Source organism: Thamnophis elegans, chromosome 9, assembly GCF_009769535.1.
Source record: "Thamnophis elegans isolate rThaEle1 chromosome 9, rThaEle1.pri, whole genome shotgun sequence".
In the NCBI taxonomy this organism is placed as follows: Eukaryota; Metazoa; Chordata; class Lepidosauria; order Squamata; family Colubridae; genus Thamnophis; species Thamnophis elegans.
This window is the reverse complement of record NC_045549.1, coordinates 61427885-61452994: the sequence shown is the minus strand read 5'-3', so window position 1 is coordinate 61452994 and position 25110 is coordinate 61427885. Positions and strand designations below refer to the sequence as shown.

The 25110-nt window shown below is 37.8% G+C and overlaps 1 protein-coding gene across 4 annotated transcripts in view; it reads left to right on the top strand.

The window, feature by feature from the left end:
- The window catches only part of MARCHF1 (membrane associated ring-CH-type finger 1), a 125212-nt gene that overhangs the window by 62265 nt on the left and 37837 nt on the right, over positions 1-25110 (top strand). For 2 of the 4 annotated variants that reach the window (XM_032224062.1, XM_032224061.1), the window contains 3 exons: positions 2670-2720; positions 21023-21102; positions 21354-22088. In XM_032224062.1, coding sequence (XP_032079953.1) covers positions 2670-2720; positions 21023-21102; positions 21354-22088 — 866 coding nt within the window. The remainder of the gene's footprint in view (positions 1-2669; positions 2721-21022; positions 21103-21353; positions 22089-25110) is intronic. The other 2 variants (XM_032224064.1, XM_032224063.1) reach the window with 1 other exon arrangement.

Below are 25110 nucleotides of genomic sequence, written 5' to 3'. Positions count from 1 at the left end.
CAGGGTTTTCCACATCTTCCAGAGCCGACTCATAGGGCCCCTCACTGTCAGAATCTGGTGGCAGCTCCAATGGCTCCTGCTGGGCCAAAACACTTCTGTGTCTTCTGCCCGATGGTGAAAGTGAAAAGATACACTGGCCAGAGTGTGAATCATCCTTAAGTATCTTCCTTACTCTGCTGAAACAGCGAGTCCTGGTGAATCTCATCCACTGGTATTAGAGGGCAACCAATGGTTTCTTGTGCCAAATTAATCACTCTCTGTAGTGCCTTCCTGTTCTCAGTTGTTAAACCAGCATACCATACTGTTAAACAATATGTGAGGACACTTTCTATCGTGGATCGTAATAGTATGCCATCTTTTTTTTTTTTACTGCCATCATTGGTAGCATTTTCTCCTCCCTTTGCGAATCTTCTTGAATTTCTTGACATTCTTGACCAGTCCAAGTAGACTAGACATGAGTTAGTATTGCTGATCCTGCTGGTGAAGATACTTTAGCAGGTAGTTCATCCATTCACCTGATTGAAAGTATGTAGTGGAATAACCTTGAGAAAAAAAAAATAAGAGGAGGAAGAGCTGCAACCAGCAACACTCAGATAAAAAAAATCTTACTCTGGGACAGTTCTGTATATGAATCTCAGACAAGACCCTGCCTAGTTCTCATGAAGATAATGTGTGTGGGGGGAGGAAATGTGTTCAGATTTGTTGTCAGTCCTCCAAAGTAGACCAGACTAGGAAGCAAAAAGTTATACATGTGAATCCCTCTTTTATTATAAGGTTATAGTAACCTAGGCTTTAACTAGTTTTATCTTTATTGGAACTCAGGTACATATTAGTTATTATAATTAGTGTTAAGTTTATGATGTGGGATAACTTCTATTCATAAGGCACTGGGTTACGGCTGTTTAGATCATCTTCTCAGCTTAGGCTAATAACCCAACTATGATTTTATTTCTTCCTGTTTATTTATTTATTTATTTGTCTTGTATGCCGCCCACTCCCGGAGGACTCCGGGCGGCTTACAAAAGACAAGGGAAAGGGGGGAACAAGATAAAGACAACATATTAAAAACAACCAACATTCACAATTTCTATGGAGGTAGATGCTTCTCAGCTCCCCCCAGCCTGCTGGAACAGCCAGGACTTGATGGCTTTGCGGAAGGCCGGGAGGGTAGTAAGGATCCAGATCTCAACAGGGAGCTCGTTCCAGAGGGCCGGAGCTGCAACAGAGAAGGCTCTCCCCTGGGGAGTCACCAGCCGACATTGGCTGGCAGATGGAATCCGGAGGAGACCCAACCTGTGCGATCTAATTGGTCTGAGAGAGGTAATCGGCAGGAAGCGGTCTCTCAGGTACCCAGGTCCGATGCCATGTAGGGCTTTATAGGTAGTGACCAGCACCTTGAAGCGGATTCGGAGACTAATAGGTAGCCAGTGCAGCTCGCGGAGGATAGGTGTAACGTGGGTGTACCTTGGTGCACCCACAATAGCTCGCGCGGCTGCATTCTGGACTAATTGGAGTCTTCGAACACTCTTCAAGGGCAGCCCCATGTAGAGCACATTACAATAATCCAGTCTTGAGGTCACAAGGGCGTGAGTGACTGTCTGAAGGGCCTCCCGATCCAGGTAGGGTCGCAATTGGTGCACCAGGCGAACCTGGGCAAAGGTCCCCCTGGTCACAGCCGACAGCTGTGGGTCCAGGAGGACTCCCAAATTGCGAACCCTCTCTGAGGGGCGTATAATTTCGCCCCCCAGCCTGAGAGATGGAACAGTTGGACAATCTTTGGGAGGGAACATCAGAAGCCACTCGGTCTTGTCTGGATTGAGTGCCAACTTGTTTCAATGTAATCTACAGGTGTTTTATATAACTTCAATGAAAATAAGGACTACCTTTTGTAACTAGCTTTTATTACAGTAGACCAGGCCAATTACATCTTTCACACAAAGAGTTTGTGCCAAAAAGACTTTCTTTTCAGTGGAACAGAACGCAAAACATCAAAAACTAGAAAACTGATATATGGAGGAAATTAATTCTTACCTTATCTTGGACTATGGTTTGGGGAAGCCTTGATATACATTTAAGAAATCATATTTTATGAACATTAATGCAATATTTCCCCCCTAAATGTGTTCTGTACAAAAGGCTTAATTTGGCATGAGTCCATGAATGGTTAAAGTAATCCTTCAACTGTGATATCTGTATGAAATTTTAGTCTGAATATGCTTTCTCTTCTTTGACATGCCCAGTGTAAAAGCTACATGTTCTTTATTTCTAGTTTGGGTATTTTTACCTGTTTATGTTGACTTTTTGTATCATTTACCTCAATTGTTAAGTCTGTTAAATAATAACAAGGTTCCAAAGAAATGCATAATTAATTTCATTGAACAAAGGAACCTTTTATTTGGTTTTCTTGGGCAGTAGCTCTCCATACCATGAGATGCCACTTCTGAACTGCAGAAACTTTCAAAAATAAGTTTAGAATGTAGTATAAAGATTTATTGTTAAAAGAGTGCAAAAGTAGGAACACTTGTGCTCTTCAGCATGCTGAAAGTATGTCATTGAATTCCAGTCAACAATCTATTAACAAACAAATTATATGAACTTCACAATGAAGAAATAATAATACTTGTAAGTTTTTTAAAGTCCAAACTAAACAAATCTTTTTTTTTAAACAGAATGAAAAATCTCCAGGCCGCTCAACAAGTCGATCAAGTAACATTTCAAAGGTAAGTTGTAAATCATTGTCAGGGACTTTTGTTGCAACATGCATACCATCTTGATTAAACTGTAAGTACACATGAATTCTGTTGGATATAAATGGGGTGTAGTTCTGACTAAAGACTAAAGATGCATGACTATATGTTTTGATTCTACAAGAATAACCACCACATTTTTATAAGCTTTGAAATTGGGCACTATACTCTCATGTTAGACTCAACAAGTCAGCATGCCTGATGTAAAATATTTTCTCATGTATACACAAAAAGTTGAACTTCTGCTCTTCTGAACTGTACTTCTCTCAAAATTTAACAACTTCTATCACCCTTATAATCTCTCCCTCAAGCCAGTCTTTAGAGGTTCTTGTCACAAGTATTCACAATTGTAACCTAGTAATTTCTAGCTTCAGTAAAGAAACTCAGGAGGACAATTTGTCTAAAATGGTGGGCAAATAACTGCCCCTCCCCTTGAAGTTAGGAAGAAGTTTGGTAGATGCTTTTGTTTCTGAAAGCTTCATGGAGGAATGGATCAGTGGGAAGAAATGCCTCACTCCAAGTGAATTATTTCAGGATTCTGAGCACAATAAATAATTAGATAAAAATGTGATATCTAATTTTATTTGGGTTAATTTTATTTGGTGTAAAGCCTTGCTGAATCCTTCTATAGTTGTTTTTCCTGTGACTTAGCCTCCATTTTATAAGAACCTACCCATTGCCCCCTTCAAATCTAAAACTTTTTTCTAACAGCTGTTTTTATTTCTTTCACTATTGATATATAATATATAGTGGGGAGAGGGCATTTGAGTCATTATTGTCTTCCATTGACTACGTAGACTAATTCTTGGAAGTTTTCTTGGCAAAATCTTTACAAGGTTTGTGCCTCAGTTGAATTGCCTATTTTTAGTGTGGTGTCTTAACATCTACATCAAACTAGTTTTCATTTAGTATCCGGGGAAAAAATAAAACTTTAAATGGGAAATTTTAGTGCCATGTCTTTCAGTTTGTAATTTTGCTTATAATCTTGCATATGGCCTAGGTCTGTACAATTCAGTCACCAATTTCTGGGCTTAACCTGGCCTTACCTCCCAATGGCCGATAAGATCACACAGATTAGGCCTCCTTCGGATGCCGTCAGCCAGTCAGTGTCGGCTGGCGGGCCCCCGGAGGAGAACCTTCTCTGTGACTGCTCCGACCCTCTGGAATCAGCTACCCCCAAAGGTCCGGGCCTTGCCCACTCTCATGGCCTTCAGGAAAGCTGTTAAAAACTGGCTGTTCCGGCAGGCCTGGGGCTGTTGACCTTATTGTTAATGGTCCAGCCCCGTTTAGAACGAGTGCGTGTGTTGTGAATTTTAAACTATTCTTTTTATTTTTCCTTTTATTTTTTTTCTTTCTTCCTTCTTTGTAAGCCGCCCGGAGTCCTTCGGGATTGGGCCGCCTATAAATTCAATAATTAATAAATAAATAAATAAATAAATAAATAAAATAATAAAATAAAATAATAAAATAAAATAATAAAATAAAATAAAATAAATAAATAAAATAAAATAAATAAAATAAATAAAATAAATAAAATAAATAAATAAAATAAATAAAATAAATAAAATAAATAAAATAAATAAAATAAATAAAATAAATAAAATAAAATAAATAAATAAAATAATAAATAAATAAATAAAATAAAATAATAAATAAATAAATAAATAGTGTTATTCTTTTATTAGTAGAAGGGTACAGCATTTCCTTCATTTAGCCTTAATCTGTTTCTTTCTATTGGTTTTTGATATTAGATCAAGCTAAAAGAAGGAAATGCTGCCATTTTCTACCAATTAAAAAAAAACCCACAAGGGCAGTGATTTAATAGCAAAAACCAGTAGTGAAAGTAGTGATTGTGATATTCACTCCAGAGTGACCAGATTGGGTGCAACAGGCCCAGTAAAAAATATTCCTTATAGAAACAAAGCTTTCATTTTCTTGTAGTTTTTCAGCAGCTGCATGTCAGAGGAAGGCCTTATTTTAATCAAAGGAAGGGGTAGTTAAAAAAAAAGTAGCTGAAGTAGCATTCTGTCTTTTTTGTCCCCCATTCTCTTCTTTTTTTATGTTATCCATATCTCCATATTTTCTCAGCATAAATGGAAAAGTTACAAAATGTACACTGGGAATAAGTACTGGGGGGAAATGGCAAACACATTGTAACATAAATTATTGTTAATCTAGAGCACATGTATATATAAAATACAAAAACAGGTGTTACAATACGTTGTTCATAAATTATTGTATGCAATATTCCTTTCAAAATTATTTTTGTTTTAAATATATTTTAAGTTGCCTTTCCAGTGAGTCAATCTTAATTTTCTTCCTTGTAGTTTTCAGAAATGTTTGCTACTTGTTTTGCCATCTTTTGTAACTGATTAATGACCATTTATTCTTTTGCCTAGAAATCGTTAACTTTGCTCTGTGTGAACAGCTTGGTGACATTGTTAATGGGCAATTTATTATACTGATTTTGTTACAATAAGACAGTTACAATATTAAAGTTAGGAATATATCCAATTACTTTTCAGTAGTGCAAGACTGACAAAGATATACTTATTGAAATCCGGACTGTTTAGGTTTCGTTATTGAATTTGGATTTACTCCAGATTGCACTTGCTATTGGCTATTTCAAAAGTAAATGTTTCAGGTGTTGAATCATTGCATGAAGAAAAATGCTGGCATCTGTGATTGTAGAAATTGAGTAATAACTATAAAGGGGCTGACTATGCTCATAAGAGAGATTTTGACCATGACCAGGGACACTGCTGTGAGGATATCAGGATATGGCATCTATTTGTGATACTGTTTTGTAGAAAAAGAAGCTTGTTTGTGTGCTGACCAATCTCTTGTCCAGTAGGTTCCTTCTCTGCTGTATATATCGTTGGGATTAGTAGTGGAGCACTATGTATTGTGGTGTTAAGTCACTTCAATTTGACAGCCTCTAGGACTTACATGGATAAAAGTTGAGTTCATGTTTCCCTAGCAGCCCTCGCTTGTGTCAGGTCATCTTGGCTTCAACACATGTTGGTGTTCATATTTTGGATCTCATTTTTTGTCTCAAAGCAATAGTTGGTGGAAGTGAAAGAAATTTCCATCATCCTTTTGCCATAGTTAATCATGCTCTGGTCCAGTTGCATTTGGTAGCCATTAAGTGATGGGACTGATCAGTATAGTCTGTCCCTAAATGACCATCAGGTTTTTAGAGAGGGCTTTGGATTTTCTCAGCTCTCTAGCGAGCAATTTTACTCAGCATCTTGTAAGTGGCTGACATCAGTGGTGTCCAGGCATTATAAATTATTTCTCTCAAGTAGCTTGTTTCCAAGGCCCAGTTCTCGGTGGTAACAAGGTTTATGGAGGCCTTTTGGAAGGAAACCACACATCGAGTGGCTATGTAAGAAGTCTAGAACCAAATCAAATCAACCTGGATACATGCCAATATTTAACCTAGACCTTGCCATGTAGTTGAAGTGTTTTTTTATTATTTTGATTCCCTTATTACATCAGATAACTGTTGTCCAGTAGTTTTCAACTCCCTTTTTGGGGTGAATTATTTCTGACATCTGCCACTGAGGTACTGTAATCAGTTTCTGTAGCATTTTGATAACGTCACTTAGATTTACTGCAGCCTTTTTTCTGCATAGACTTTTTTTTGTGTGTGATTGGCATACTGTTATTTGTGTCTGTCCTGGTCAAATTTTATACAAAGCTTGACTTTCATCTACATAAAATACTAAAATAACATTATTAGTAATAGTACGAAGTAGAAACTGACCCAGATGCAAGGCAGACGTTTGAGCTTACTGCTAGTTGCCAACTAAACTTGAATTCTTTTTACAATAGTGAAAAGGTAAATCATTAATTCCCTACCTCACGATAAATACCTAGCTCAGGGGTCAGCAACTTTAAGTTTAGGTTTAAGTTTAGGTTTATTAGATTTATATGCCGCCCTTCTCCCAAGGACTCAGGGCAGTGTACAACATTAAAAGAAACACATAATACAAAAGTTAAAAAAAAATTAAATAGAATATCCCAAACAAACCCAATTAGAATTAACAATAACATTTAAACAAAAATTGAATTAAAATTAACAATGATCAATAATTTATTTTATTCTTTTCAGGCAGGCTGGCTTGCTGGAAAAGCCAACTTTTTAGGGTGCGTTGGAAGGACCGGAGGTTGGGGATTATACGAAGCTCTGGGGGCAGCTCATTCCAGAGGGAATGCACTCCCACAGAGAAGGCTCTCCCCCTGGGGGTCACTAGCCGACACTGTCTGGCCGAAAGCACCCTGAGGAGGCCAACTCTGTGGGATCGCACTGGGCGGTGGGAGGCTACTGGTGACAGTAGGTGGTCTCGCAGGTATCCTGGGCCTTGAGGCTCTGGAGCTGCATGTGGCTCTTTCATCCCTCTGCTGAGGCTCCCTCTCGCCAGTCAGCTCCACAATTGATAAGGCTTTCAGTTAGGACAGATAGAGAAAAAAGGACACCGCGCTAGGACAAGACTATGATGGGGGAATTGGTCTTCCAATCGGCTTAAGAATTGAACAGGGAGCTTCTGGTTAGGACCTTTGTGGCTCTTTGAGTGTTTAAGGTTGCCAATTCCTGACCCAGCGGAATAATGTTTTGTTTTAAGAAATGAAATTGAAGATAGAAATAGCAAAAGAGGAGAACCAAGTAGGAAGAAATTTAATAAAGAAGCTAGAAGACTTCATTTCTGAAAAGTTGCATTAAGCTATATTTGTCCATTGTAAACAGGCTTTGGCAAGAATTCAACTGGCTATGTAGTGTGTTTTTAAAAGCTGTTCATGTTCTTTCATTCTTGATCCCTCTGAATCACATCTCACAGAGTTTTCAGAATTATAGCAAAAACAAGGTAGAATGCCATTTAAATCAAACAAGGTGCTAAATAAAAATAATACTGGAATTTTATAGAGTTTTGTATATAAACTATAGGCAGTTAAAAGTTTATACACTAGAGGTAAAGCCATTGCTATGTAGGTAATGGTTATACCTTATATCAGAGTAGAGTTATAGAAGAGTCAGTGTTGATGTTTCAATCGAAGGGCCCTTCAAGATCTATGAGCTTTCCATGATTATCCAAACATACTGCCTGTGATGCCAAGCTAATATTTGCCATTTTGGAAACATGCCACCATTACTAAATTCAAGAGCAAAAAGGCAATTAATTTTATTGAATCTAATATTATCTAAATGTACACAACTCTCAAACCATCTTGTTCATATACAAGTTGGCTGTATGATTTAATATGGCTCATTTGAATATTCTTAACAGACTACTTTATGTATGCTGATATTGCTAGCCAGCTAGCTAGCTGGCTGATCATAGACAGACAGACAGACTCTGTCTGTCAGCTCATATAGCAAAAATCTCTGTACTAGGCACAGTGGTGGGATTCAAATATTTTTACTACTGGTTCTGTGAGTGTTGCATGCTTGGTGAGCATGGCAGAGGAAAGATACTGTAAAATCTCCATTCCCTCCCAATCAGCTGGAACTCAGGAGGCAAAGACTAAATGGGGGTGGGGCCAGTCAGAGGTGGTATTTGCCAGTTTTCTGAACTACTCAAAATTTCCGCTACTGGTTCTTCCCAGAACTGGTCAGAAACTGCTGAATACCACCTCTGGTACTAGAGGTACAGGTACAGGAGATAAGAAGACCATAGTAATAATCATTGGACTCTTACGCTCAAGATGAAAATGGGATTGACCTTGGAGGAAGGAGGTGAACCACTGAAAAACTGTGCCACCCAATCCAGTCCAAGCGGATACCAAGGTCGATGGCATCGAAACCACTGAGACGTCAAGGAGAGCAAGGATGGATGCACAATCTCTATACTATTCCTGTCAAATACAGTGTCAGTCCCATATTTGACCCTAAAACCTGCCTATAAATGGTCTAGATAATCCATTTCCACCAGGGTCCTGTCAGCGGTCCAAATATCATCCAAAATTAAATCAGAATCCAAGGCAGAACTTTCCTCAAACTTCCAATTTATTAAGAGAGACACATTGGCACATCTGTGGAAAACCCGAATCTGAAAGCTTCCTGGGTTTTCCACCCAGTTGAAAGTTCATGATCTTGCCCCCACACCCACAAGTCCATCACATGGTTCGATCTTTCACTGCCACGCTGGCAGTTCCACCTATCCAGTTCCAGTCAGGCTCAGAGGTGCAGAGACAAAGGATGACCTTGGGCTTCTTGGAAGGAATTTTTTATTTTGACAACACATATTTGACTCCTTACTATTCCCCCTCCCAATTCCTCACTAATGAAAAAGCACAGTAAAATAAGAGAGAGTGTGGCAGGCCAAAGATCCTAAACTTTCAACTGGGTGGAAAACCCAGGAAGCTTTCAGATTCAGGTTTTCCACAGATGTGCCAACATGTTTTTCTTAATAAATTGGAAGTTTGAGGAAAGTTCTGCCTTGGACTCTGATTTAATTTTGGATGATATTTGGAATGCTGACATTTTTCTTACATTCACTTTCCTACAAAGGGAAAGAGAGAGATTGGACAAAAGCTTATTTAGCTTAGCTTATTTAGCTTTTTGCTGTTTGTTTCAAAATCTTTAAATTCTTAAGCCTGTAATTAATTTTTCTTTTGTTTATACAGTGGGGCAAAAAAGCATTTAGTCAGCCACCAATTGTGCATGTTCTCCCACTTAAAAAGATGAGAGAGGCCTGTAATTGACATCATAGGTAGACCTCAACTATGAGAGACAAAATGAGCAAACAAATCCAGACAAGCACATTGTCTGATTTGGAAAGAATTTATTTACAAATTATGGTGGAAAATAAGTATTTGATCACCTACAAACAAACAAGATTTCTGGCTCTCACAGACCTGTAACTTCTTCTTTAAGGGGTTCCTCTGTCCTCCACTCATTATCTGTATTAATGGCACCTGTTTAAACTTGTTAGCAGTATAAAAGACACCTGTCCACAACCTCAAACAGTCACACTCCAAACTCCACTATGGTGAAGACCAAAGAGCTGTCGAAGGACACCAGAAACAAAATTGTAGACCTGTACCAGGCTGGGAAGACTGAATCTGCAATAGGCAAGCAGCTTGTTGTGAAGAAATCAACTGTGGGATCAATAATTAGAAAATGGAAGACATACAAGACCACTGATAATCTCCCTCGATCTGGGGCTCCATGCAAGATCTCACCCCGTGGGGTCAAAATGAAACACAAGAATGGTTAGCAAAAATCCCAGAATCACACGGGGGGACCTAGTGAATGACCTGCAGAGAACTGGGACCAACATAACAAAGGCTACCATCAGTAACACACTATGCCGCCAGGGACTCAGATTCTGCAGTGCCAGACGTGTCCCCCTGCTTAAGCCAGTACATGTCCGGGCCCATCTGAAGTTTGCTAGAGAGCATTTGGATGATCCAGAAGAAGATTGGGAAAATGTCATATGGTCAGATGAAACCAAAGTAGAACTGTTTGGCAGAAACACAATTCATCGTGTTTGGAGGAGAGAGAATGCTGAGTTGCATCCAAAAAACACCATACCTACTGTGAAGCATGGGGGTGGCAACATCATGCTTTGGGGCTGTTTCTTTGCAAAGAGACCAGGACGACTGATCCATGTACAGGAAAGAATGAATGGGGCCATGTATCGTGAGATTTTGAGTGCAAACATCCTTCCATCAGCAAGGGCATTGAAGATGAAACATGGCTGGGTCTTTCAGCAGGACAATGATCCCAAACACACTGCCCGGGCAACAAAGGAATGGCTTCGTAAGAAGCATTTCAAGGTTCTGGAATGGCTTAGCCAGTCTCCAGATCTCAACCCCATAGAAAACCTTTGGAGAGAGTAGAAAGTCCATATTGCCCAGCGACAGCCCCAAATCATCACTGCTCTAGAGGAGATCTGCATGGAGGAATGGGCCAACATACCAGCAACAGTGTATGCCAACCTTGTGAGACTTACAGAAAACGTTTGACCTCTGTCATTGCCAACAAAGGATATACAACGAAGTATTGAGATGAACTTTTGATATTGACCAAATACTTATTTTCCACCATAATTTGCAAAACAATTCTTTCCAAATCAGACAATGTGATTGTCTGGATTTGTTTTCTCATTTTGTCTTTCATAGTTGAGGTCTACCTATGATGTCAATTACAGGCCTCTCTCATCTTTTTAAGTGGCAGAACTTGCACAATTGGTGGATGACTAAATACTTTTTTGCCCCACTGTAGTTGAAGATAAAACTCATCTGATGCAGGCTTTTCATAACTGTAGTTCTGAAGATCTCTAGTACCTTTGGAACAGTTAAAAGGGAATTTCTGAAAGTGATTAGAAAATGAAGTTTGCAAACTTAGTACCCTATAAAAGGCTCCCACTTATGTTGTGGATTTATATACTGTCATCAAGATAGGATGACATTAAAATTGTTTGTGCATCCTTCTTTGAACAATGCTTCCATTATATAAATGATTATCCAGAAGAGCACATGGGGCACAGTTTTACAATTGCTTGTCTAGATTGATATGTTTATTTTAAAATGCTGCTAGTGATTGCCATGTGGCCAGGTGTAATAACTTATTGACAAGTTATCCTGGGATATAGTGTTCATCAACCCCATATTTTTTCCATGGCTTAGTCAGGGATATTTTATAACAAAGAATAAGTGATTTGTTTATTTCAAACTATTTTTTCACTTGTACAAAATTGTTATAATCTCTGTTAATTGGGAGTGAGTGGTCCAGCCCATGGCGGGATGCCACAGGGCTCAACACTCTCTGCTTCTCTTTAACATCCACATGAAACTGCTGGGTGAGATCATCCATCATCTAGAGGTACTGAGCACTCTTTCTCAGTGACAGGAGACCTGGATGGGGAACAACAGGCTTCAATTGAACCCTATTAAGATGTGGGTGGGCCCCTTTGTGTCTCGGACGTTTTGGTCCTGGATGGGATTGCAGTACCCAAAACAGATCTGGTGCATCTTCTTGGATTCAGTAATGGACACTGGAGTGATTAAGGATTTTAAACAGAAAAAAATTACAAAGCCTGATGTCGTGAAATATCAGGACATACTGAATGAAACAAATCATTTATGATTTTAGGAATATTAAAGAAGATCTTTGAAAAATGGAGCCAAAGCTAGTAACTATACTATCAACCCTGTCAAGTAATGATGTCTGTTTCTTTGGACTGTCTAAAAGATATCAATAAAGGAATAAAAGATGTGGAACAAATTTTATCTGACAAGATAAAGTACAGAATGTAGAACTACAAATGAGAGGCTAAGAGAATGATTTATTGCATATATACAAAAGAAACTGACTGAAGTTTTAAAATTTAAACAGGAAAAACAAGTTATAAACCAGGAGAATTACTGGTTTTGTAACTCCTATAAGAAAATATTTTGAAGATCATTTTCTTCCATTTTTCTTTATTCCATCAGATTTTTTTCATCTGTCTGATGGAATAAAGAAGAATGGAAGGAAAATCCAATCTTACAACAATATTTGATTGAATTAAAAATTAAGACTGTTATAAGTAAAAGAAAGGAAAATAAAATTGGTTTATTTAATCAAGATTAAAATAAGATTTTTTTGCAATGTTCTTTTTGCTGACATAAAAATTGAAAAGATGTTTTATTGGTTTGCTTATATTACCTCTATAAATGGCATATGGAATAAAGATATATATTTTATTCTTATGGAGGTGAATAGTTATTAAATTTATTCTAACTTATGAAGGTTGGAGGATAGTTCATTATATATTTGTTTTCTTTTTTATTATATTTTTCTTTTTCTTTATTGTTTCCCTTTTTTGCACTTTCTTCTTTCCTTAAATTTTCTTTTCTTACTCTAACTTTATGTCTATGGAGATTCTCAGTCATCCAGGTCATGGTTGTCCCAAAGGTGCTTTTTTCAAGAGATAACTGGATTTTCTGTCTTTTCTTTGAAGACGTTTTGCTTCTCATCCAAGAAACTTCTTCAGCTCTGAAGAACTTCTCTGAAGAAGCTTCTTGGATGAGAAGAGAAACGTCTTCAAAGAAAAAACAGAAAGTTCAGTTGCCTCTTGAAAAAAGCACCTTTGGGTTACTCTAACTTTACTTTATATTAGTTTTTATTGTTGTAATTAAAATTCTTAACAAAATTATATTTTTTTAAAAACCCTCAAAAGTTAAATAGTGCATTAAATCTTGTTGCTTGCTGACCCAGAAATATAGTCTAATTATGACTGATAGTTTGTAGATAGGAAACAACTGGGAGTAAAACTAAAACTGCAGATAAGATTTTCATTTCAGAATTTAGGACCCACAAAATGAAGTGGCAGGATGCATTTTAACTCAGAAAAGGAGGGCAAGGATAGGTTAGCAAGAAAACATAATATTGGAGTGTTCAGATTTCTAAATAAATTAAAGTTCCTGAGTGATTCAAGATCACCAAAGGTTAGTTGGCATTGGATAGTATAATGCAGAGAGAAAAACAATACAATGTGAGTTTAATTTACTTGCTGGAGATGCTCAGACCGAAGAGGATTCAAGGCCCAAAAAGAAGACAGAACTACTGTTAGCCATGAAAGCATGAAACCAGCTAGATTCTACTAAAAATCCTTAATTAACTCTTTAGGGAATTTAATAACAGCTGCACATTTAACAATAGCTTAATATAGACATACTGACATAGTAGCAGAAGTATAAAGAAAAATAGTATTTTTTTTCTGGACAGTGAGAATTTTGAACAGCTTATAAATATAGTAGTGGTTTGGCTAGACTGGAACTTGTTGCTATGACAATAAATGCCATAGTAGATCCCACAAACTTTGCCTGCAACAGCAGCTAAATTTAATCTCACAATAAAGCTGTAAAATCACAAAATCTCTCTCTCTCTCTCTCTCTCTCTCTCTCTCTCTGTGTGTGTGTGTGTGTGTGTGTGTAGCACATATAATACTTGAATAAACTCACTCTCCTGGTATAAATCTTTTATAGTAACCTGTTCTGAACCCCCCCCCCCCCGTTCCACACCAAAGGACACTCCGAGCCAGATATAAATTACAGCATTTAATGAACAGACAAACAGTCCTTGGCAGCAACCCAGCACAGACAAGCTTGGGCAGCAATAAACACAGATAAGGCTTGGCAGCAATCCAGCCTGCCAAGCTCCTACAAAGTTCTCCGACATTCGATTCTGTGTTGACTTCTGCAAAGAGGGGCGTGTGTACAAGTAGCTTTTTATAGTCTGGAGAGGAGCCTAATGACCACCAGTTGAGTGCAGTTACCTCCTGTAATTGCGTAATTATTCCTGACGCCTAGTACCTCTTTGATGGCGTGCATCCAGGAACAACTCATTCTCTGGCTCACTCTCCCTTGTCTCCTTTCCACTGGTCCAAGGCTCAGATTCATAAAATCCTCCACTTATGACCGGGAGGCCAGCAACAGTCTAGGCTGCACCCTAATTGGCTGAGGCACAGCATAGCCTGTTGCTAGCCAGCCAAGCCAACCTGATTGGCCAGGGTACTGCGTCAGCAGTTGCTAGACGCTACCAGGCCTCCCATTGGTTCCCCTGTTAACTAAAGCTAATATAAATACCTTGGCGCGGAATTGTTACTTTTGAATCGCTGTCAGCTCTCGCTTCTTGAATAAACTGTTCTTGTTTGGAAGTCCTGGCTCTCACGTCGTTCCTGCCTCGATCCTTTAAACCTCCCAACCAGCCTCTCTGCACCCTGCTCGGAGTCGGAACCCTGTCCAGGGTCCTCCACATCCTCCAGAGCCGACGCATAGGGCCCCTTGCTGTCGGAGTCTGGTGGCAGCTCCAACGGCTCCTGCTGGACCACAACAGTAACCACAGGTTAGGAAGATGGCCAGCACATTGAAAGACCCTGAGTCCCATTTCCTTTAACTAATTTTTAATATTTGTTGCCTCTTTTAAATTTTATATATTGTTTTTCTGCTTTTAATATTTTATTGTACACTACCTAGCACCACCCAGACTCCCTCTGTGTGAGAGATAATTGGTTGTTAAATGTGATAAATTAATAATAAAATAAAGAAGATCACCTCAATTTCAAACCTCTGGTAAAATATATGGTATTCAAAATATTTAATTTCCTGAACATGTCATTAAAACAATAGTGTAGGGGTGTCAAATGCCGATCCAGCCCATGTAGTGCTTAGATCTCTCTCGTAAGCCCACCCTGCAAACAATGACCAGCCCACGGTGCCTTTCCCAGTGAAAATGGAGCTCAGGAGAGCCTCCCGGGCTCCGTTTTCAGTCGCAATGCCCCCCTGCAACAGTCTTCCAGTTGAAAAGGGGCCTGTTATTAGTGTAATTTATCTACTTCAACTGCTGAAAAACCAAAATAGTTTTGATGTGCATTGTGTTTAGTAGAGCTATTATAATATATGCCCAGATACTTAATTTGACTAAGTCCAATTTCTATTTGTGATAAAAGTACTATATCATCTGTTACAACAGGGATGCAATATGTCTATTAGCTAATTTTAGGGAATAGTGCTTCTCGCCTTACTTTATTTCCAACCATTATTTCTTGTGCCTTCTGGTGCTTTGGAAAATAAGTTGACCCCCTCTTCTTTGTGGCAGCCCCTCAAATACTGGATTACTGCTACATTTTCACCCCTAATTCTTCTTTTCTCCAGACAAGCCATACCCAGTTCCTGCAAGCGTTCTTCACATGTTTTACACTCCTGACTTTTAATCGTCTTAGTTGCTCTTTGCACTTTTTCCAAAGTCTCAGTATATTTTTTGTAATGTGATCAAAACTGAAGGCAGAATTCCAGGTGTGGTCTTACTAAGGTTTTATAAAGTAGTACTTATACTTCACATATTTTTGATGTTATGTCTCTGTTTATACAACCAAGGTTTTATTCGCTTTTTTGGCTGCTACCGCACACTATTGTATCATTTTTAAGGGCTCATCCACTAGGACTCCATGTTTCCTCTCACAGTTACTGTTTTTGAGTCAGGTTTCACCTAATCTGTACTTGTACCTTTGATTTTCCCTGCCTAAGTGTAAAACCTTGCTTTTCTCCACATTAAATTTCATTTTTGTTGGATAGGGCCCATTGTTCAAGTCTATTAAGAGCTTTCTGGATCCTACCTTTCTCTGGGAACTAGATAAAATGTGGATCTGAAATCAATAAATGTAGTATATAATGATCACTGGCCAGCTGGTCTTAAGGTTTTTGCTGCACATGCACAGGAGTGGGGCACATGCATGGGGCCACTCATGCATTGCATTTGGGGGGGGGGTTGGGTGTGCATGTGTGCATTTACACACACACACTTTGGACACTTGGTCCGCAAAAGATTAGTCATCACTATTCTAAGTCAATCCAATTGACTAATTTATTGGATAAATGTCTATCATAGAACTTACTTATTATATTTAAGAGGCTAATTGGCCAATAGTTAGTGGAGCAGGTATTTTGTAAATAGGCACAATAATGTCAAGGCTCCACTTGTCTGGAATTTGTGCAAGTACGATCAATAAACAAATCTAAACAAAAAACAGTAATAGGGATCCATCATTCCAGATTATTTTGTAGTATTTCAGGCGTGATTAAATCATTGTCTTTAGCTTTTCCAGGGTTTAGCAGATTAGTTGGTGTCTTTATTTCAGCAATTATAGGAGCCAATTATAACTGGAACCTGAATTTGTGTGCAGGTTGGTGCTGAGATCTAAATCGAAGTCTAGAAAAATCTTCTTGTGAATATAAGGCTCTAAAATGTTCCTCCTATACAGAGGTAGGAAATGGGTGGGTGTTGTGGCCCAGCAGGAGCCGTTGGAGCTTCCACCAGACTCCGACAGTGAGGGGCCCTATGAGTCGGCTCTGGAAGATGTGGAGGACCCTAGACAGGGTTCTGACTCCGAGCCAGGCACAGAGAGGCTGGTTGGCCACCAGGAGGTGCCTGAGCCTTGGACCAGTGGGTAGGAGACAAGGGAGTGTGATCCGGACATCATGCATTGGAGCAGTGGGGAGGAGCCAAGGAGCCTGGATGCTTGGCACTGAAGAGCTAATAGGCATAAGGAACAGTTGCACAGTTACAGGAGATAATTGCACTCAGCTGGTGGTAATTAGGCTCCTCTCAAGACTATAAAAGGAATGATTGTGCACATGCCCTTTTTATTCACTAAAGTGGGAGAACTTTTGTGGCCGTCTTGTCTGTGCTGGATTGCTGGCAACGTCTTGTCTGTGTTGGATTGCTGGCAAAGTCTTGTCTGTGTTGGATTGCTGGCAATGTCTTGTCTGTGCTGGATTGCTGCCAAGGGCCTGTCTGTCTGGATTGCTGCCAAGGGCCTTGTCTGTCTGTTAATAAAGTCCTTGAAGTATCTTTGTTCTCGGCGTGGTTTGGTGTAGGACGAGGGGGGTCAGAACAGGTGGGAGATTATGAGGTGCCAAAATTAGAGTAGAAGTCAGTTGGTAGATAACAGTTTGGCATCCTGTTATCAATCACTGTCAGGAAATTCTAGAAATTCTTTTTTTTCTTTTGTAGAAGTTGTTTGCTTTGTTTCTTCAGGAGCATAAGATTCAGAAAAAATATTTGAAAATTTAAATAATAAAATTCAGATATTTTTTCTGAATTTTATGCTTTGCTGATCTCTTTCATTAAGTTTAACAACTTTTAAGCAAAGGCAAGAACAGTCAGATTACTTAGTTTGTCATGTACATTTAGCATTCAGTACAACCTATTAGAATAAAAACTTTGAAAATAAGTGTATTATTTTCAATACTTTTCAAAATACTAGAACTAAGCTTGTAAAAGTGTGTTGTATCTGAAACTATATTCTGTCCCACAAAAAATAAGATAACTGGCTAATAAGTTAGTTTTTGTTAAACATAATTTTATATCATTGACCACCTCTGATAAAATCCTCTTGATAAATTTTCAGAAATTAATATGTGGTGCAACTTCCTTTCATGTAAATGTCACTTTAAATACTATTTTGAATACATTTAGAATTCTTTATCCTGTTAAATGAGCTGCCAATCAAGGAATCACAATATGGAAAATGGATTGTGTCAAATCCTCTTTGTATTGATTTTTTATTTTTGTGTTATATTTCTACAGATTCTATTATTTTTAATTGATATGATAATTGCCTATGGTATATTTTTAACTCTTTGGCATTTAACGAATCGCTATTATAGATTTTTTAAAGAACAGAAAATTTATTCCAAATTAAAAAGAAGTGAACAGGAACAGGAGCAAATACAATCCTTTGTCCTGGTATCAGGTCAGATGCTTCTGCTGATTTACCTTAGCTGTCTTAAACTGATCTATCTCAAATTGGAAAACTTTAATTGTTCCCCATATATTACCTATAAATGTCGAGGTTTAGCTGGGCATAACTTACGTTTGTTTTCAGTAGTTATAAAGCTTAATCAATGCTAAATGTCTTTTATCATCGGCTCAACTATGGTTTATTTCTAGAATTTACCCTAGTGAAATTAAACGGAATAGATTTCAATCTCTGCTTGTTGAAAATAGTGAAATAATGTTTAATTGGAAAATTACATATAAATTTTAAAACAACCTTGCAGTAGGATATCCTATGCTAGATTGGGACTAGCTTTCAGTGGACAAGATCCCCACAGGTGTTTCTATCATCTCAATGAAGCTTGTTTTACTCATGAAACTAAAAGCAAGCATTCAAACCAATCTATTGATGCTATTTTTTTACCAATTATTCCATATCTTCATCTTGACTGAATGTATTATTGTTTAGAGATATTTTAGGTTTGTATTACAGAACAAAATGCATATTAATAATAGGAAGGGCAAGCAGTATTTTTGTATATTAGGTTATTTTAAGTATCTACCTTTTGAAGAAGAAAATAAAACTTGTGGAAAGATGGATAAGAAAACATTATGTAGCTTGGAAAGAAAAATAGAATAGAATATTCATTTTAAAGGAAATCATTTTGAGCAAAATAAACCAAATTATGACCAGTGGGACTTCTAGCAAACAATAGCAATAATTTAGTGAAAACATTTTCATCATTTTAGGAAAGAAATTATGTGTCTGTGATGTTGATGATTTACCCTAGTTCACATATGTACCATATAATGAGCTATAGTATATTAAATTATAACTTGCAATAACAATCAGCAGGAGAATATCAACAATTAAATACACCCATGATAAAACTACAATGAAGACAAAGTGTATTTATATCTAGATACACTTAATTACTGTAATTTCCTTGTAAAATATTAAATTCCTAAATATTGAGAGGAATCAACATAGCATGCTCACAATGTTTACAGCATTTTCTTATTGTCTTAAGCTTTTCTTATTATTTATTATTAAGCATTTGTCTGAAATGTTTACATTTAGACCAGAACTAGGAGCAGGAAAGGATTCTTCAGCACCCATCTCATTTCTATCTGATTCCATGGTATACTGATTACACTTTAATATGATGAATCTTGTTAACAATGTGCAATGTATTTGGTCTGTGAATAAGTAATAGCAGCAGAAGCAACAGACTTGGAAGGGACATTGAAGGCCTTCTACTCCTGCTCAGCTAGGAGACCCCATATGATTTCAGACAAATGGATGTCTCTTCTTAAAACGCTTCAGTGATAGAATATCCACAATTTCTGAAGACTGGTTGATTGATTCCACTGGTTGATTGTTTCTGTCAGGAATTTTTTCCTTAATTGTAGGTTGCTTGTCTCCTTGGTTAGTTTCAATTCATTGCTTGTTTTGCCTTGTGGTGCTTTGGAAAATAAGTTGGCCTCCTCTTCTTTATGGAAGCCCTTTAAATAGTGGAACACTGCTATCATGTCTAAAGTGACCAGATTTTAAGATGGGTAAAGCGGGACACCATTGACAGGAGGGGGGCTTGGAGCACCTGGGCTGTAAAAGAAAAAAAAAATAGAGGGCTTTTACAGCCCTCTTTGAACAGTTTACAGGATGGAAAAGGGAGGGAGGTGAAGGAAGAAAGGAAGGAGAGAAGGGAGGGAAGGAAAGAGGGTAGGGAGGCAAAAGGGAGGAAGGGAAGAGAAGGGAGGGAGGAAGAACCTGGCTTTCCCGAGAATGGTCTGCTCCGGGCCGGGGAGGGTGAACCAAGAAGTTTAGATAGGACTTCACTGGCAGTTGCAAAGCAGCCTTCCCCCGATTGCCTTCCCCCAATGCCCCCAACCCTTTCAAAAGCCACCCCCATCACCAGCTTCTCCCAACCGGATCCCCGCCTGCCTCCCCTCGGCTCTTCCGGACCAGGTTGCGGACGACGGCTTGCACGGCATGGCTGCAGGGAGAGTGGTGCCCGAGAGAAGTGGGCAAAAAAAAAACCTTCCGATGGCTGAGCCGCTTGGCCCGGTACCAAGCCTCCTCCTCGCCGCGCTGCCACCACCGGAAAGCCCCCCACTCGAGGCCGCTGGATGGCTGTCGCAAAAATATCACGCGTCAGCACACGCAGGAGGGGAGGTAGATTCGCCCCTCATCGGGCGCTGCGAGCAAGCCGAGCGGAGGGAGGAAAACCACTGCCCTCTAAAGGCCACATCAAGAATGACACTTCAGAGAAATAAAAACTTTTTTTTTTAACGGCGTCCTTTTTAAAATTGATGATTCAGCATCTTTTCTTTCTTTTGGAAAATCAGGACTTTTTGAACACGCCACGTGACAAATTTTGATAAAACCGTGACTGTCCCGCCAAAAGTGGGACGTCTTGTCACCTTAGTCATGTCACCCCTGGTCCTTTTCACTAGACTAGAAATACCCAGTCACTATTGCTATATCACTATAGAAGGGGAAATATGAATGCAATAAATACAGACAATCATATAATTTATGTATTTTCAAGAAACAATCTGAATTTCAAATAATCTCAAAATGCTGACAATTATATTTGAACTATAGGATATATATTTTTCTTTCTCATTTTTTTTCATTGTATTTTTTTAAATACAGGAATCAGTTAGAACAATACTAGTGCCTGTTTGTCTTAATTTTTAAAAAGTACCATTTTAAAAAACTTTAGCAGCTGGTTTTTCTTTACACATTCACAACTGAAGCCAAATGAGAACAGTTTCTGAAAGCTTGTTCCTCAAAAATGAAAGAAAATATTCATGTGATTTGTAGCGTTGACTTCCTCAAAAGGGTTTTGTTTTAATAACAATTTCCTTATTTTACAAGCCATGCCTCTGTGAAAGCAGAGTGAAGAGCTCAAAATATATACAAATCATGTGGAAAAGTAATAAAATATCTATGTTTTATTTTGTGGACAGAGAATCCAATTTATGTAACTTCTTCCAACAGGCAAGTAGTCCTACTACAGGGACAGCTCCCGGGAGCCAATCACGGTTATCTGTCTGCCCATCTACTCAGGACATCTGTAGGTATGTGCTAAATTAATATTCCTAATCTGTTTAGTACATGTTCTCTTTGTCAAATGAGCTATGGATATTACTTTTGTCTAATTACTTTCATGTATTTTCACCCATCTGTTTTTTTTATCATTTTCAATATCATGTTCATTTTCCATTTGACTCTTTTACTTTATTTATGTTCTCTCTCTTTCTCTCTCTGTCTCCCCTTCCCCTCTCTTTTTTTATCACTATCCATCTCCTTGTCCTCTTGTTCTGTTTAGATCTTCCACTTTACATGACCTATCAGAGGATACATTTGAAACATCCATCCATGTCATGGGGCTGAGTTCTGCTAGGAAAAATCATGTTAAAAAGGTGAAACAAGGTGTTAGGCAGAGAAAGAAGGCCGAGGAGAATTCTGATGATATAGTAAAGCAAAGAAAAGACAAGGATGTCAAGTCACATCCCAAGATCACAAATCCTCGATGGAACGCCTTTTGTAAAACAACATCCGATTCTTCAACTTCAGATGAAAATTATTGGGCCCAAGTTAGAAAAAAAGATAGAGCCAAAATGCTTAGGAAAACGAGAAGACAGAACCCTCCAAATGTTTCTACAGATGAGCGTTGCAATAAGAACACTATTGAACTTGCCACGATGGGAATAAGTAAGGAAAAGAAGTCAGATCTTGAAAGCTATAATCTAAATAATAGGAAGACAATTAGAAGGTATAAAGAAAACTCCCTCTCGTTATCTTCTGTGTCCTCTGTGGAACCCAACTCCTTGAGACGGTCTGGAAAACACCAGAATAGCCATCAAGATTCAGAACCTTCCGCTTACATTAGGCAAGGTAGCACAAGCAAGGAGGACAGTAGTTCAGAGGAAAGCATAGGCAGAGATCTTTTTACAGTTACAGGAAATGGAACACCTGCTGAGACAGGGGCTTCTGTGACAGTGGCTGCTCGGAAACGTCCTGTGTTTTATGATGACTTATCTGAGGAATTTGACGTATGCAGGTTTGTCTCATAATACAAAAGGGAATTGCTAGCTGGCTATCATAGATTACGCAAAAAGATGGGGTTATGTTTTCTTTTCTATAAATCATGTTCCTTTTTGGAGTTTATGTAAGTATGATTACATGCTTGCCAACTAAACAGTTCGAATGGTGCATAAACTTTAATTATGCAATTTTAAAAAATCTTTTGAGACATAATATTGAACTATCTAAGATTAATAATAACAGATGCACAGCACATTTCTCTTTAAAATAACACATTCTTCTTCCTTTTCATTCTTTTTTATTTTTAACTAAATTGTGCAACAACAATTCAGTGAAAATCTTTGTTGTTATTATTTGTAAGAACATCTTTCCAATTCGCAAACTGTCATGTTTACAGACCTTCAGTTAAGTCTTTATAAATATATTCTTTGCCTGACCTAAATTTTAATGTTCCATAATTTATGCTGTCTATTTTGACCTCCCATTTTGGGTCAAACCAAAATGCCCTTTATTAATATTTGTGGTAACCATCTCTGAAGAATTATAGCTGCAAGAGCAGGGTGTTAGAATTTATGGTGCTGAATATAATATAAACATTAATGATGTATTTCAATGATATTATTCTAGTGACAGCACTCATTAATGGGTAACATAAGTATATTTGAAATTTTATTATTCTAGATATATAGATATCTACATATTATTATATAAAGATAAATAGATATTTTCAAATTAATTAACACATTGTAGTGCCTGTGGAAATAAATAATTTTTTTCAGTCTGATATCAAAACATTAAATCAACAAACAGCTCATCTCTAGAAATCAATGCTCTACAAATTTCCCCCAATGAAATCAATGATAATTGTAGCTTAAAGGCTTCAGGAGAAAACTAAGATCATTAGAAAACTGCTAGTATATTATGCCTGACAAATAAAGTTAAATACTGAAAATTAGTTTATTATTCGGTTTTCCAAAATGGGCTTTGCTTTAGATCTATTTTTTGTGACACTCTATAAGAATTCTGAAATTATTAATTATATCACTTTGGGATGAATAATCCATATAGTTTATGAATCTCTAGACATAATATGTCTCATAAAGTGATTTTATTATAGTCATATCCTTTCCTATGACTAGAAAAAATATGGCCTTATACTCTGAAAATGGAAATGATTTAAATGCAGTTGGGTTTTTTTTTTTTTTTTTTTGGCATAACATCTTTGACACATTGGGAATTCATTTTGAAAAATGTGTGAAAGGCAACATTTTTATGCCCATCCATCTAATTATTTTAACCATCATTTAAATTGTGGACAAGAATTATCCTATAAAGATTTTTTTGCTTGAAACAGCCACCAAGGGATTAGAGTGCATATGGATTCTTACATGTTTTGTCATATTTTCCCATTTATGGCCTAATAAATATTTCTATTTTAGTATGGTCAGTTACTCAGAAAACCAGGAAACTGACATGCTTCTATGAGGACATTTGGGAAAGATTAAAACAATGATAGATTATGCTGTCATCACAGAATTTGTGGCATTAGTCTCTCCTTTCCCCGTTTTTCAGATACATACATATTTCTTTTCATAAGTCCAATGTGTATAAAGTACATTTTAAAAACATGCTGCAAAATCTGTTGTTACTTTCTACCAACAATAAATTGCAGCTAAACAAGCTGAAAAAAACATTAGGAAAAAGATTTATAATACAGTAATCCTGAATCAGCCAAAAGTCAGCTTCCTTTTTTTACACTGCAAAAAAAAAAAAAAAAAAAAAAAGTTGCAATGCTCCAGTAAATGCCAATTTTGGTGTGTTTTTGGTTAGTCAGTTTCTTTAGAAAAGGGTCCTTGGTGTTTTCTGAGCTTGTTGTTTCCTTGCAGATGTTTCATTACCCAAATTGGCTCATATCATCAGTGCTAGTAAGGAGTGCTGTTTGCTGTCAATTTATATTCTCACGGCTTGCCTTTCAATTTTGGTGAGACTGGCCTTAGAGATTCTTTGATTAGGCTGTTTGCTGTTGACTTCTTTGGCAGTTTCCTGATTGTTTATTTGATTGTTGGTCTGATATTATCCTTGGAGTTAATCTACCCTGAACTGGGTGCTAACAGACTGGGGCATAGTCTATTTTGTATAGTAGTTTGTAAATGTTGTTAATATCTATCTGTCTATTGATTTGTCAGCGTTCCAGACGTCTAGAAATTCCCTGCCATTTTTGGACTTGGCTTGGTTTATGATGGCCACTGTTAGGGGTATTTCCGTTGGGAGACAGAAAGTAGTGCAGCGAAATGTTGCAGCTAGAGAGAAAGAATGTTGCTAGTAGAAACACACGAATAGAGTTTCAGACACTGCTAGTAAAAACAAGTAGCTTTACTACTGATAATTGCTTCCCAAGCAGTGATAGTAGATAGTAGATATTAGTCCAAACACAATTCAAAGAACAAACAATAGCTTGCAGTCGCAGTTCGCATTCCAGTCATCAAGTCATCAAGCATAGGACAAGCAGAGAGAGAGAGAGTGAGCTCTCTTGACTCCTTCTTATAGTAAAGTTAATTACACCTGATAAGTACATCCATTCATTTAAAGCAACAACGACCATTTGTTGTTGTATGTGTGTATGCATGCATGCATGCATGCATACATACATACATATACATATACATATACACATATACACATATACACATATACACACACACACACACACATATATATATATATATATATATCCTACCCAACTCTAGGAGTATACTCCCAACAGTCACATTTCCCTAATATATATAGCAATAGCAATAGCAGTTAGACTTATATACCGCTTCATAGGGCTTTCAGCCCTCTCTAAGCGGTTTACAGAGTCAGCATATCGCCCCCACAGTCTGGGTCCTCATTTCACCCACCTCGGAAGGATGGAAGGCTGAGTCATCCTTGAGCCGGTGAGATTAGAACTGCTAAACTGCAGATAACAGTCAGCTGAAGTGGCCTGCAGTACTGCACCCTAACCACTGCGCCACCTCGGCTCTTCATATGTTATGAAA